A 14596-nucleotide genomic window follows, 5' to 3' on the forward strand; every position below is an offset into this window, starting at 1 on the left:
TTTAACTGCTACGTCAGTCAGTACTCCAGTATGATCTGTTGAATTCTTCCAAGGTGGTTTCTCATGATACTTTCATTGAAATGGAAAAGAAAATGGAGACAGAGTAATTTAAGTCCCATTTTAGTTCTTTTTAAAAAAATTTATTTATTTATTTATTTGAGAGAGCACAAGTGGGGGACAGAGAGAGGGAGGAGCAGACTCCTGTCTGAGCAGGGATCCCAGAACCCTGGGATCATGACCTGAAGCAGAAGGCAGATGCTTACCTGACTAAGTCACCCAAGTGCCCTGCATTTTAGTTCTCTGCCTGATATATTTTACTCTAAACCTTTGGCATTCTCTAATTTATTTTAGATCCAGAACATGTGATTAAATTCATACATGGTGGAAAGACTTCATAATGTGTAATATAAGTGCAATGAGTAATTTTCTTTAAATCGGATATGTAACATTCTACAAACATTTTAGAATTTTAAAATATAAAGTGAATGCATAGGGATGCCTAGGTGACTCAGTCAATTAACTTGATTTCAGTTCGGGTCATGATCTCAGGGTTGTGAGACCAAGCCCCCACATCCAGGTCCATGCTGGGCATGGAACCTACTTAAGATTCTCTCCCATTGCCCTTTCCTCTGATTCATTCACATAAATAAATAAATAAATAAATAAATAAATAAATAGCTAGCACAGTTTTTTTTTAAAGGACAAAATTGTATGAATTTATCTACGCTTACATAAGACAGTGAAAAGTACAAGGGTTGAGAACCCCTTGTACTTGAGAACCCCACTCTACCCTCCAATCCTATTCAGCCAGAGTAGGCTATTCAGCCATGTAAGAAATACTCTCCCACATATTTTTCATACATTGTATGGACAGTTTAAACATTGTGGTGAGCTTTTCTTTAATGACTTCATGCATTTATATATATTAAGAGTTCCAATTATTGGAATTGTAATAGGACAGATTCTGGTACCATATTGTTCATGTTGATAAGGCAGATTTTAAAATAGAAATTCACTGCTGGTTTATGTTTAATGTATTTATAGGATTAGACCCAATGCCAAGTTTATGGAGCAAGGGCTAACAGAATAAGCTACAATGAGAGGACAGTGTTAGTATGATTTAGTCAATTTTAAAATGAGATATGACCTCTGAACTACAGTCCTACTTGCAAACAGCTGGTAACAGTTGTATTTTAAGTAGAGATGGAACAGCCAATAGAGTTTAAGGGAAAAGAAAATCAAACTAAAAAAGATTAATGATTGTTCTTTATTTACTTGCTCTCTAACAAAACATGTAATTTCATTCTGTTAACAAAGCATTCTCAATCTCAATGTTCCCAGCTTGCTATTCCTATAAAATTTGTTTCCAGAGCTTTTATTTCAGCAAGTCTGAACTTGCCTTGTGCTTAATCTTCAACCTGAATGATACACCAAAGCAGTTGGGCAGGAGAGTGATGTCCTGAGTACTTTTTACGACTAGCAACCATAACAACCATCAGATGTCAACCTTTTTATTTTAGAATATGAGTTTCACGAGTGTATCATTGTGTCTACTACTTCCCTGTGTTTGTATTTTTTAACTAAAACAAAAATATCTCATTTACTTGTAACCCTGAAGACATGTAATAGTTATTTAGTGCTTACAGTTGCATTTGCTTGCAAGTATAATCTCATCATCTTATTTAATTCTCACAGAAACTTAAATATTAAGTCATTATTTTCCTGAAGAAGCAAGTTTAGGAAAATTAAGGGACTTGCCCTAAGTGTGTCAAAGCTGAGATTCAAATTGTGACCTGTTGGGTTTAACTCCTGTGATAGTGGACTAGAGACTTCTGAAAATCTCCTCCTCCGCAAATGTACTGAGGACACTGACAAAAATTGTCAGATCAACTTTTTCAGAACTCTGGAAATTAACTAAGGCTTACAGCAATCAAGGAGTATTTATTTAAGAAAATCACCTGAATCTTGGCAATAACAGCAAGCTTTGTGGCAGTTTAAATTGCACTGACCACACTCCCCTCCCCTCAGCTACACAGTAACCTTGAAAGCCAATAGCCTTGGTATTGGCTGGTAGCAGTGTAAACCAGCAGCTCAGCAACCACTTGAGATGGCAAATGAGTCTGGTCCTTCTTAAAGCCCCATCCTCAGAGAATTGCTACCATTTGGTATGTCAGCTCACTGAGAATTTCCTTAGGCCTTACGTTTATTTGACCAGATTTGGAGCTTGCTCTGTCTCAGTCCCAGATATTTGTTAGAAACAATCGGTAGCAGTTGTTTCACATTACAGGTACCTGGGGCACCTGAGTAGCTCAGTTGGTTGGGCATCTGCCTTTGGCTCAGCCCCACATCGGTCTCCCTGCTCAGTGGGGAGTCTCTTGTCCCTCTCCTTCTGCCCCTCTCCTCCCAGCTCATGCTCTATCTCAAGTAAATAAATAAAATCTAAAAAAAAAATTTTTTTTTGCAGGTACCTGAGATGTTATCATTTGACACTAACAAAAGGCTAACCAAAAAACATAAAGGAAAAACTAGGGAACAAGATGTCCAAAGGAATCTTTAAAAAACTTCTAGGATTCTAGAAGGCTATACACATATTTAGGGCTTTTCACATATCTAGGAAAGACTTATGAAGTCCTTAATTAATGTCTTGCCTCTAGCTAACCTTGAGGCTCTGTGCAAGCAGAAAGTGAGTACTAAAGCAGAGTTGTAAATTGCCTGTTGGAGCTTTGAAAATGTACCACAACAGACACAGAAAGCAAAGGCTAAGAGACACGTTGATTCAAGGCATTTAAAGAAATCTCATTCCAGGGGTACCTGGGTGGATCAGTCAGTTGAGCATCTATTTTTGGCTCAGGTCCTGGGTCCCAGCCCCACAGGAGGCTCCCTGCTCAGTAGGAAGTCAGCTTCTCCCTTTCCCTCTCCTACCCCTGCTCATGCTTTCTCTCTCAAATAAATAATAAACAAAATCTGAGAAGAAAGAAAGGAGAAAGAAAGCTTATTCTAGCCATTAGCTGACTTCTAAGCTAATGGACAGAGACTTTAGAGGCCGCATACAACAATGACCCAAACTTTACAGAACTATTCCAGGAAAGTCAGTAAACAAACAGTAACAACAACAAACCCTGGGGAAGGGAGGATTTGATTTCCATAGTTGTCATATTGTATATTTTACATTTTCAGTCTTCAGCTAAAAATTTCAAGACACACAAAGAAACAGGGAGGTATGCCCCATACATAAGAAAAGTAAAAGCAATCAATAGATACTGCCCCTGAGGAAGCCCTGACATTGGGCTTACTAGACAGAGTTTGTTTTTTTAAAGATTTATTTATTCATTTATGATAGAGAGAGAGAGGCAGAGACACAGGAGGAGGGAGAAGCAGGCCCATGCTGGGAGCCTGACATGGGACTTGATCCCAGGACTCCGGGATCGCCCACTGGGCCAAGGCAGGCGCTAAACCGCTGAGCCACCCAGGGATCCCCTTACTAGACAGAGTTTAAATCAGTTGTTATGGGGCGCCTGAGTGGCTCAGCGGTTGGACCCCTGCTTTCAGCTCAGGTCGTGATCCCGAGATCTGGGATGGAGTCCCACATCAGGCTCCCTGCATGGAGATTGCTTCTCCCTCTGCCTCTCTCTCTCTCTCTCTCTCTTATTCATGAATAAATAAATAAGTTTTAAAAAATCAGTTATTATAAGTATGTTCCAAAAAATAAAGGAAACCATGTATAAAGACTTAAAGTAAGAAAACAGTATCTCATCACATAGAGAATACCTAATAAAAAGATGGAAATTATATAAAGAAAATAGAAATTCCTGAGCAATAACTGAAGTGAAAAATTGGCAGAAGATTCAGCAAATTCAAAGACAAAATCAATTGAAATGATTTAATCTGAGGAGAAAAAATAATAAAAAATGAACAGAGCAATTGAGAGACCAATGAGACATTATCAGGTTCTCCAGCACTTATATAATGGGAGTTCCAGAAGAAGAGAGAAAGAAGGGAGTTGAAAGAATATCTGAAGAGATAATGACTGAAATCTCTCCGGATTTGATGAAAAATTTTAAATCTGCACATTCAAGAATCTGAACAAATGCCAAGTAGGGTAGACTTTAAGTAATCCACACTCAAATCATAATTAAAAACCGATGACATAAAACCCTGAAAACAGCAGGAAAAAAGTGAATTTTCATATACATGAGATCCTCAATACTATTAACACCTGATTTGTCATCAGAAATCTTGACCAGCCTCTGCCCTCTGTAGCCAGGTTAGCAAGCACTTACTGGACATGATTAGCTCTAATAGACTCTGTTGGGTCTGTGTGTCTGTTACAAGCCCTGTGTTTCCAATTTTCCGTGGCACATCTTTTACTTGTGGTGATGACATGCCTTATAATGATCCTCATTGTGGCAACAGACATGCTCACACTGGCTGTGCTAAATCTTTTCAGCGGTGTCTGGATCTATAGATGATGAGAGTCAAAAGCCTCTTTAGTTAAGATACCCCTCTCAACAGAGAAAGACTCATGACTTCCTTTTGTGTGTAATGATACACAGGTGAGCTACCGAGAGGAGTGTGGGATGCTGTAGTTCCTAGTTTGGCTTCCTTTTTCCTATTGTGTGCAAATCTTTTATTTGCTGGATTGGTTACCTAGGAAACAGCTTCAACGTAAAGATGGATTGGCTGTTTGAGAAATGGAATTACAGGCCCCTCACAGAAGCAAAAGACCTGTTGGGAAAAAATAATAATAAAACAAAAATCATTGAACGGCTGAGCTTGTGCTTAATTATCAATTAGTGTGCTTTAGGAAATCACTAAGACAAGGTCTATAGAGGAACCTATTTAATGCGATGCAGTTTTAAATTTAGCTTGTTTTTAATTTTTTTTTAAGTTCACCAAATGCTTTATTAATCCCTGCTTTGTGCCCACTGCTGCCAGCCATTCTGGGGGTTACCAATGAAGTAGAAGGTTCAGTGCCTTCCTGAAAAGCTCATTTTCTGTTTGAGGTAAAAAGAAGTTACCTTAAAATCAAATACATGGTTGTGTGATACAGACTAAATGTATCCAGAGAATTTGGAGGATGTAAAAGATCTTATCTAGTCAACATAAGGGAGGGATTTGAATCTACAGGCAGGAGATTATTCTTGGAGGTAAAAGATAAGGTTTAAAGACCCGATGTGAGTTTGGGTACTAACAGTACCTGAACTTACAAGATGTAATAGTAGCAGCACAGGTACCTTTGCAGATCCTCTCCCCAGGCAGCTTATGGAAAATATGTGACCATGATATAGACTATGTTGACCTAGACTCTTACTCATGAAAAAGAACTTAAACAAGAATGTTGACTCTTTGTACTAGCTTGTATAATTTATTTAAGGAAAGTCTATTTTCACTAAAAGTGTGACAGACTATTAGCTTTTGGACTCTCTGACCACTTAAACAATGCTGGGCACAAACACATTCAATAAAATGTTTGTGAATTGATTTTTTTATATACAGCATATCTTCTGGCTATCAGCTAGCTTTATCTTTCTTTTCTTCCAGAATGTAACTGCTGAGTATTTGATCTTGATTTGTGCTAAGAAGGACTTTTGTATACAGGAGCATAATTCTTTTAAAACTGAACATCTGTCAGGTTATTTCCATTTGGTTTGTGGAAGGGGTAGCTCTAATTTTCATTTTCTTACTTGTTCTATTCATATTCACCTGGTGTGTGGTATGCCAGTCAGGAAGAGAAGCAAGAGGAATCCCACTCAGAAAACTTAACAGTCTTTAAGCACAGGAGGTTTCTTTAAATTTGAGCCCTAACCTCTTGGCCATGTCCATAAACAGAAAGTAAGAGGTAACATAAGATACTCAGAAATATTTTGGAGGACAGATATTTTAGTTATGATTTACTGAATGTACAATTTTAAGTATTTGCCAGCAAAAAGTAATTATCAAATGTAAATCTAAGTCCATTAGTTAGAGTTACCAATAAAACTTTCTTTGTATTTTAAGTTGTAAAGTAAGTTACTGCTGTAATCAGAATCCACAATATTGCATTTTTCAAAGGACCTTCATTGCCTGTTGTCTATTTTTATAGCAATTACAGTATAAGAAAAGGGATAGTGACTATACAGGGTAATTTGTTAGAAGTTTTTTGCTGAATGATCAAGAGTAGTTTCCTGTTCATTCTTGAGCACTGCTGTGAATATTTCCAAAATTATAATAAAATGCTTTATCATAATAAGACACCCTCTGTCCCCTAAGTTTTCTTTTCAAGGAAACTTTTTAGTGTTTCAATTTAAAAACAGTTATGCAACTTCCTGATACCTACTCACCCCTACCCTCTCCCTTTTTCTGGTTCAAGCAATTACCATGATATTTTTAAGGTTAGCAATTTAAGTATCAAAACTTTTAGCTGACTTCCTTTTCTTCAACCTACTAAGTCTCTCAAGCAGCAGCTAGAAAGAGGGATAGTGTGTGGCATTATTATGAAGGTTTGCTCGCTTCCTATTCCCCTCTAAACCCCCATCTGCCTCAATCCTGCTGGAGATGATCCCACAGTTAGAATGCTGTTTACACCTTTGCAGAAATTACAAGACGGGCCTAATTATTAGATGATTTGAGAGAAAAAGGTACTACTTGTCTGAGTTTTCTTCTCCCACTTGATCAAAAGAATCAGAATTAGCATGAGAGAGAGGGGGAAAAACTACAACTCAGCTTTGAGAAAGCTGATTTTTTTGCTTCCTTTTCTTTGAATACATTGCCTTATTTCTAAAAATGTATCAGTGGCAAAACACAGGTTGCAGGAGAGACCCCTCCCTCCAGCAGTCCTACCTACCCACACACACATCTGTATCCACACATCCATCTCTGCTGTCTTCTCCCACCAAGGCAGCTTCCCAAAATGCCTCTCAGAATTTCACTGTCCTCAGAAAAGGCACTTGTTTGTGCCAAGTGCTATGATTTTGAGGTTAATATCTTTTTGTTGGTGGTGGTGTTTTTGTTCAAATTGAGAAAGTAATTAAGGCTAAAAAAAGATTCAGAAATCTGTTACTTTTTTTTAAGATTTTATTTATTTATTTGACAGAGAGAGCCAGAGAGCACAAGGTTGAGGGAGAGGATGAAGCAGACTCCCCACTGCAGGGAGCCTAATGCTAGGCTCCATCCCAGCACCCTGGGATCATGACCTGAGCCAGAGGCAGACACAACCAGCTGAGCTACCCAGATGCCCCATGTTTTCAATGGTTCCAGAAATTTCTTGTGTTTTAGGCAACAGTTTTCCCATTTGCAGTTGCTCTTAAAGGGAGAAATAAGCAATTTTCACTCAAAAGTAACATTTGGGGCAGCCCCGGTGGTGCAGCGGTTTAGTGCTGCCTGCAGCCCGGGGTGTGATCCTGGAGACGGGGGATCGAGTCCCACGTCGGGCTCCCTGCATGAAGCCTGCTTCTCCCTCTGTCTGTGTCTCTGCCTCTCTCTCTCTCTGTGTCTCTATGAATAAATAAATAAAATCTTAAAAAAAAAAAAAAGTAACATTTGTATTGTTCTTAGTGGGGAAGAGAAGAAAATAAACATTTTCACCTTTTTTATTTAGGTTTCTATAAATTAATTCACCCCAAATTTGATAAAGGAATTCCTTGGGTTTGACATAAGAACATGTTTATGTAACAATAGCACCTGAGGTTTTACAAAAATCACCTTCATGTTATTTAAATGGGAAAGGGGCCTTTGAAAAATTACCACCAATGCCTTTATGCTTTTCTGCCAAAGCATGTTAGTAATGGTTTAGCAATCTGAACACTTGTGCATTGCACAGAAATTGTTGAGCTTACCATAGGAGGCAACCTACTAGTTTTCCCAACATTTTCTTGAATTTAATGAAAAGTATTTATATTGTAATGTTCTTAGTCCTTTTTTTTTGTTTTTTAAGATTTTATGTATCTCTTTACTTATTTGAGAGGGGAGGGTTACAAGCGGGGGGAGGAGCAGAGGGAAAGGGAGAGAGAGAGAATCTCAAGCAGACCCCATGCTGAGTACGGAGCCCAATGTGAGGCTCAGTCCCAGAACCCTGAGATCATGACCTGAGCCGAAACCAAGAGTCAGACGTTTAACCGACTGAGCCACCGAGGCACTCCTATTCTTAGGCAAAACTTTAATAAAATATATTGGTTCTAATATTTAATCCATTATGTAATTTTATCTGTATATTATGATTAGACATATCTCAAGTTTGCCTTCAGTTTCCTGAAAAGCATTTTTATTCTCATCCAAAATCGAATAATATACAATGAGTCTTTGATCTGAGAATAGAAAAGTTCTAATTCTTTCTGCTAATACATAAGCGTAGCAAGACCAGGAGCCTCATATGTCTTGTTCATTGTTATTTCCCTGGAACGCAGAACATTGCTTGATACAAGTACTCAGAAAAGTACTTTGTTTAATAAATGACTGAAAGAACTGCATTTTGTGGTTTTTGTGAGGTTTTAAGTTCACTTTGTTAAGTATGACTGCATTGTGGACTACAACAGAATGCTAATTAGTGAGACTCAGTGGAATTAAATGCCCGAGTGGCTTACACAGAAATAAGATTTAAGGACTAAAGGGGTATTGGTGGGGGATATTCCTTGGGAATGCCAAACCCACTAAAATACTCCCACCTTTTGCATCTTCCCAGGAGCACTCACTGTGGGCCTTGTGCGACAGTGTCAAACAATCCATGGACGAGACCGGACGTGCATCCCACCTCGGCTTCCCCCAGAGTGGGTCACCACACTGTTTTTTATCATCATGGGAATCATTTCATTGACTGTCACATGTGGTTTGCTGGTAGCTTCCCACTGGCGGAGAGAAGCTACAAAATATGCTCGATGGATAGCATTCACTGGAAGTAAGTAACCTGTGCTTACTAAATTTGTCTAGAAGGCGTGCACACTGGTATTTTAATGAAGATATCAAGAATCAGTCATAAAGACTCCATAATCATCAAAGAGCACCACTTGCTGTGGCCATCATATAGACTCTACACAGTCCCATCAGTTCTTCAGAATTCTCACCACAAGACCAAGACATCCAAAACCTTAATTGCTTTGTATGAAATGCTATTTTAATGAATTTTATTTTTGCTCACATTGTGACATAAGCATTCCAGGTCTGTGGCTCAGAGCTGTCTTTTACTGAGTCTTTTACTCCTCTTGAAGGTATTGGTATCCTCCACCAAATAAAGGTAAATCTAGAAGAAAATGTACAGAAATATAAATTAGATTAAGGTGGTGATTTGCTTTTTAATATTAATTTTGAGTTTCTACTGTAAGTTGCATGACCTTGCAAAATCAACACATTTGGTTAATAATTGTTTATCATTTCATATTCTATTAAGCTATGCCCCAAGGTATGATATATATTATACATTTTCTTGTACTCTACAAAATTGGTTTAATTTCCCAACACATCAGGGGCTTTTCCCAAGTTAAAAGCAGCAAAAATGCACGAAGGAAAGATATTTCTGAAATTTTGCTTTCTTCTTTCTCTCTAAAGCAATTTTGTACCCCCCTACCCAGGGATATTTGTCAATGTCTAGAAACATTTCCGGTTGTCATAACTAAGAGGATTTTACTGGCATCTTGAGTAGATGCCAGGGATAATGGCAAAACATCCTACAAATGCAAAGGACAGCTCCCCACAACAAAGACTTATCAGGCCTAAAATGGCAATAGGGCCCTGTTGAGAAACTCTGCTCTGAAGAACAGGATAATAATTCTTATGCCACATACCATGGGATTTAACTTCTAATTCAATACCTTATAATTATATCAGGTTTGCATAAATTTTAAAAAGTGAATATTATAACACGGCTTACTTTCACTTAATATTTTCATTTAGAACTTGTATGGTAGGGTAAGGCGTAATCCCGTGGAGCCCTATTAATGTTAAAGCTCAATTTATCTTTAAAGACCATAAGTTAGAGATATTCGTTTATGAGTGTCAGTTTCTCCCTATCTCCCTATGAAACTCTTTAATGTATATCTTTCTGGCTTTGTTGTTTTATTTCAGTCTATACTACTCCCTTAATTTTAAAATTTAGATCAAATTGACTTTGACTAGAGAGGCTTCTCCATTCTAGTTAAGAAATGTGAAACAAGTTGATGACCTTGTTTAATTCTTTTCTGGATAGTGGGGTCCACAGGCAGCTGTAGAGACAGTGCTGCTAAATTAAGTGATGCAAATTTGAAGAGAATCTTTATTCACAGATAACAACCACTTAATCCAGAAAGAATTCATTCTTTAAGGAGTAAGATAAAGTCAAAAAAGGAGGATTTAGTTTGGGGACTTAGTTAACATTTAGGAATGCATGTGCTCTGAATACCAAAAATCTAAAGTATAATTTGATAACAACACTACTTTAGTATGAGTTAATGGGAGCATTAAGATTCCTTTGGTTCTTGCAACTCAATAAACAGAAAGAACTAGGGTTATCTTGTTTTTCATTTCTTTTCAACAGATATTTAAGTATATGTAGCTACCTCAAATGTAATGTGCTTTGCCTTTATTTTTTAGTTAAATAATTTAAAATAATAACTTTAAAAAATAATCTGGGCATATGATACATAATTCAAAGCCTAGGAAAGTGTCACCAAGTGAAAAGTGAGTCTCATTTGTGGCCATTCAATACCTCTGCTGGAAGCAACCGTTGTTACAAGTTTCTGGGATTTCCTCCCAGAGGTGTCCTGTGCACAGAAACATATGTGTATATGTTTGGATGTTCTATGAAAATATGTTCTATGTATACTATTCCGTACCTTGGTTTTTTAGCTCAGCAATCTATCTTGTAGTTAATGTCATCTCAGTAAGCTTAGAGCTGCTTTACCCTTCTCAGCTTCCTTAAATCCACTGTCATTGTTACCAGAGCTAGTCCACGGGGGTGGCAGTCCTGAGGATTGAGCTCCCCTTGCTATTTCCATTCAGCTTTTGAAAATATACTTCATCTCTACTGTATATATTTCTATTCTGCTTAAACTGTAGTTCTGGTAAAAATGTCAGGGTAACATTTTCTAATAGGTTTACACAGTGGAGAACTCTCAGACGAGAGCCACATGTGACACAGCTTGCCTGTTGGGGGCAAAGGTGACAAAGATGTCTTTTTCTTCAAGTCTCCCCCTTATCCTTAACTCTGCCCTTGTAATTTACATTCTTATCTCCCAGTAAACTCAATATCTGATTCTCACCATCAAGAAATCTGTGCCATGGAAGATTGGAAGTTATGTCTTTATAGGCTTATTTAGGACTCAAAATTTAATTGTAAAAAGTTGATAGATACTATCACCATTAATAAGATTTTAAGGGATCCCTGGGTGGCACAGCGGTTTGGCGCCTGCCTTTGGCCCAGGGCACGATCCTGGAGACCCGGGATCGAATCCCACATCAGGCTCCCGGTGCATGGAGCCTGCTTCTCCCTCTGCCTATGTCTCTGCCCCTCTATCTCTCTCTCTCTCTCTCTCTCTCTCTGTAACTATCATAAATAAATAAAAATTTTAAAAAATAATAAGATTTTAAGATCTAAAGTTAACCTCACAGGTCCCAAAAGCTTAAAAGAATACTCAGCTACCTACATTAAATCTTCCCAGAGTATAGAGAACGAAACTCTTTGGATTAAAAACTAGGATTAGATCAAATAGGAGTTTACTGCTTCTTTAATATTTGATTAAGCTTGGGGATCCCTGGGTGGCGCAGCGGTTTGGCACCTGCCTTTCGCCCAGGGCGCGATCCTGGAGACCCAGGATCGAATCCCACGTCGGGCTCCCCGTGCATGGAGCCTGCTTCTCCCTCTGCCTATGTCTCTGCCGCTCGCTCTCTCTCTCTCTCTGTGTGACTATCATAAATAAATAAAAATTAATTAAAAAAATATTTGATTAAGCTTTTCCTAACTGGAATGTATTTAACTCTTGTAAAATATTAAACTCTACTTTAAATATAATCATTAAATGATTATTTCATTAAAAAGGATAGATTTCTATTTTACAGTAGAAAATAGAAAAAGATAGGAATGAAGTTGGCACTTTAATTAACAGAATGAACAGTTATAATACCTGCGTATCGCTAAAGCACTTCCAAATTACGTTTCTTGATTAGATTAGTCAACATTAAGAAACAATTTGTTTTTAAAGCAATAACTTTCTCCCATTGTTTTTCTATTAGATGGTCTATAGCTACTTAGATTGCGGTTTCATTTTACTTACCAAACCATATTAAAGCATAATAAGAACTGTTAGAAATTGGTGACAGATAACACTGATAAGTGGACATTGGAAGCACTAATAGTCTTTTACTGCTGACTCTACAACAGAAAGGCAAAAAGATCTAATACTTAATATCTAAATTTTTCATTTGTTCTGTAGTAGTAGGCACCTGGATAAGAACAAATTCACTTGTGTAACATTATTTGGTGTGGTCGTTGGCCCAAAATGAAGTAATGAAGTAGGCTGTATGTATAATATGAGATCATCTAGGTGGTGCAAAGCAAACAACAGTGCTGATGTGTTCCATAGACCAGTGTATTAATTAAGAAAATGTTACTTTTTAATACCTTGGATATTACCCTGGAGGTACGTCTTCCAGGAAAAGATTCCTAATTGGCTTTTTAAAGGACTCTCCTATTAAATTTGTTGATTGATTAACACAAAAATAATTTAGGACAAGTGTCAGCTGCTGATTATCCAGGACTCTGTCTGTATTCGTGGGGATATGTTTAACTTGGAAGAAGTTTCTCATTCGGTTAATAATGGAAAGCTTCAACCCTTCATATGCAGTGAGTATAGTAACCTGTCTTCATATTACGCTGAAGAAATGTTTCTACCTCCAAAGAAATTTGAAGGACTGTGAACATTTGACCAAAATGCTTTCAAAAAGCATAAAATATTTTCTTGGAAAAGCTAGCCTGTCAATGGTAATCTCTATTCACTAGGAAGAGTATTTCTTTGGTAGCCCAGGGCCACAAGCTGTTTGCTGAAATAGGACTGAGTAATTCCACCCAGATGGGTTTTCTGGGACTGTTCTAGAAATATTTTTAGCAAATAATATATTTCATTGTGTTCCTATACAAAACACAAAGAAGCCCCCCACACACACCCCACTTTAACCTCTATGTACTCAGAAAACCTGAGAGAGATCTTTTTTCTAACTTTGTCGATAATGAGAGATAACCACTCTAATGAGTTTACTAATCATCTCAAAAGCCTGAGGTTCTTTCCACTAAGTGATTTTAAATCAGAGTAAGAAAAATAGTACTATTATCTCTATGTACCTTTTCTCCAATTCCTCCTGATACTGAGAGGAACAGAGAATTGGCAGAATAACTGATGACAATAATATGCAACATTTATTCAGCACTTACTATCAGCCTGGCATCAGGCCAAGGACTTAACATTGTTTTATTTATCCTTCTGGTACTTACCTCATTTCTAGAAGGGAACCAGAAGCCTAAGCACAGCCAGTAAGTAGTGGAGCCAGATCATAAACCCTCTCTCATTCTAGCTAGAGCCCTTAACTACTATTTTAAGTGGTCAAATATACTTTATGCACACACCTGAAACTAATATAATACTGTGTTAAATATACTAGAATTAAACTTTTTAAATCAAAATGTAAAAACAAATCATTTATATAGTTAATAGTAAGTAAGCACTTACTTAGTAGGTTTGAAGCCCTTTCTTAATGCTGATATTCGAAATTGTCCTAACGCTTGTAAAAAAGGCTAGTCTAGCTTTTACTGTGTTGAATAGTTAGGCATTGGCAATATTTTGTGATCCATAGAAAATGTAAAATCTTTTGACAAGTGGTCAGTGTTTTAACAGGTTTGACCATGTTATCAATCCACAGCCCTTCTTATAAACTTCCTTTGTGCCAAATTTTCATTGTTTTCCTAATTACCAAACCGTGTTACTAATGTTGTGTTTTGGTTTGTTTTACAGTGATCCTTTTCTGTATGGCTGCCCTAATATTTCCAATAGGATTTTACATCAATGAAGTCGGAGGCCAACCTTATAAATTACCCAACAACACAGTAGTTGGGTCATCATATGTACTTTTTGTCTTATCAATTTTCTTTACAATAGTAGGACTTCTATTTGCTGGCAAAGTTTGTTTACCAGGCTGATGAATGTCTAAATTGCTCAACTCTTTTATTATTTTTTATTTTATTTTATTTTTTTATTTTTGGAGGGGGGAGGACAAAGACAAGGCATCTGAGTAGTCCTCTCACGGGAAGATGCTTAGATGCAACTGATGCTAAAAAGGAAAAAAAAAATGATTTGATTTGTTCTCACTATGCACTTTGGATTTAAAAACAAAACAAACAAAAAAGGAGAGCCTTTTCCATAACCAAATACAGACAATATTGACTAAATCTCCTGAGCATATTCAGGCAGTCAGGTCTGCACTGTGATAGCAACCTAGTGAAGGAGAATGCTTTATACTGAAAAGCATGTGGCCCTTTGTGACTCTGTTGTTCCGTTTTTAACGTCTAATGATTAATTGAGAAAAAAAAGTCTAAGTATTTATGAATCATGGTGGACCAGAGGGTTACAAGAGAAGTTCATGTGGGGCTGGCCTCACCTCCTAA

The 14596-nt window shown here is 37.4% G+C and overlaps 1 protein-coding gene and 1 long non-coding RNA gene across 3 annotated transcripts in view; one reads left to right on the top strand and one right to left on the bottom strand.

The window, feature by feature from the left end:
• Positions 1-11915, bottom strand: part of LOC144319127 (uncharacterized) — a 55003-nt gene extending 43088 nt beyond the window's left edge. Inside the window, exons 1-2 of one of the 2 annotated variants that reach the window (XR_013385038.1) lie at positions 11725-11915; positions 9110-9211 (exon numbers count right to left, since the gene is read on the bottom strand). This is a non-coding gene — a long non-coding RNA (uncharacterized LOC144319127). The remainder of the gene's footprint in view (positions 1-9109; positions 9212-11724) is intronic. The other variant, XR_013385039.1, reaches the window with a different exon arrangement.
• Positions 1-14304, top strand: part of MOSMO (modulator of smoothened) — a 62601-nt gene extending 48297 nt beyond the window's left edge. Inside the window, exons 2-3 of the mRNA XM_077906947.1 lie at positions 8657-8869; positions 13947-14304. Coding sequence (XP_077763073.1) covers positions 8657-8869; positions 13947-14131 — 398 coding nt within the window. The 3' untranslated portion in view covers positions 14132-14304. The remainder of the gene's footprint in view (positions 1-8656; positions 8870-13946) is intronic.
• Positions 14305-14596: the final 292 nt, after the last annotated feature.

Source organism: Canis aureus, chromosome 8, assembly GCF_053574225.1.
Source record: "Canis aureus isolate CA01 chromosome 8, VMU_Caureus_v.1.0, whole genome shotgun sequence".
In the NCBI taxonomy this organism is placed as follows: domain Eukaryota; kingdom Metazoa; phylum Chordata; class Mammalia; order Carnivora; family Canidae; genus Canis; species Canis aureus.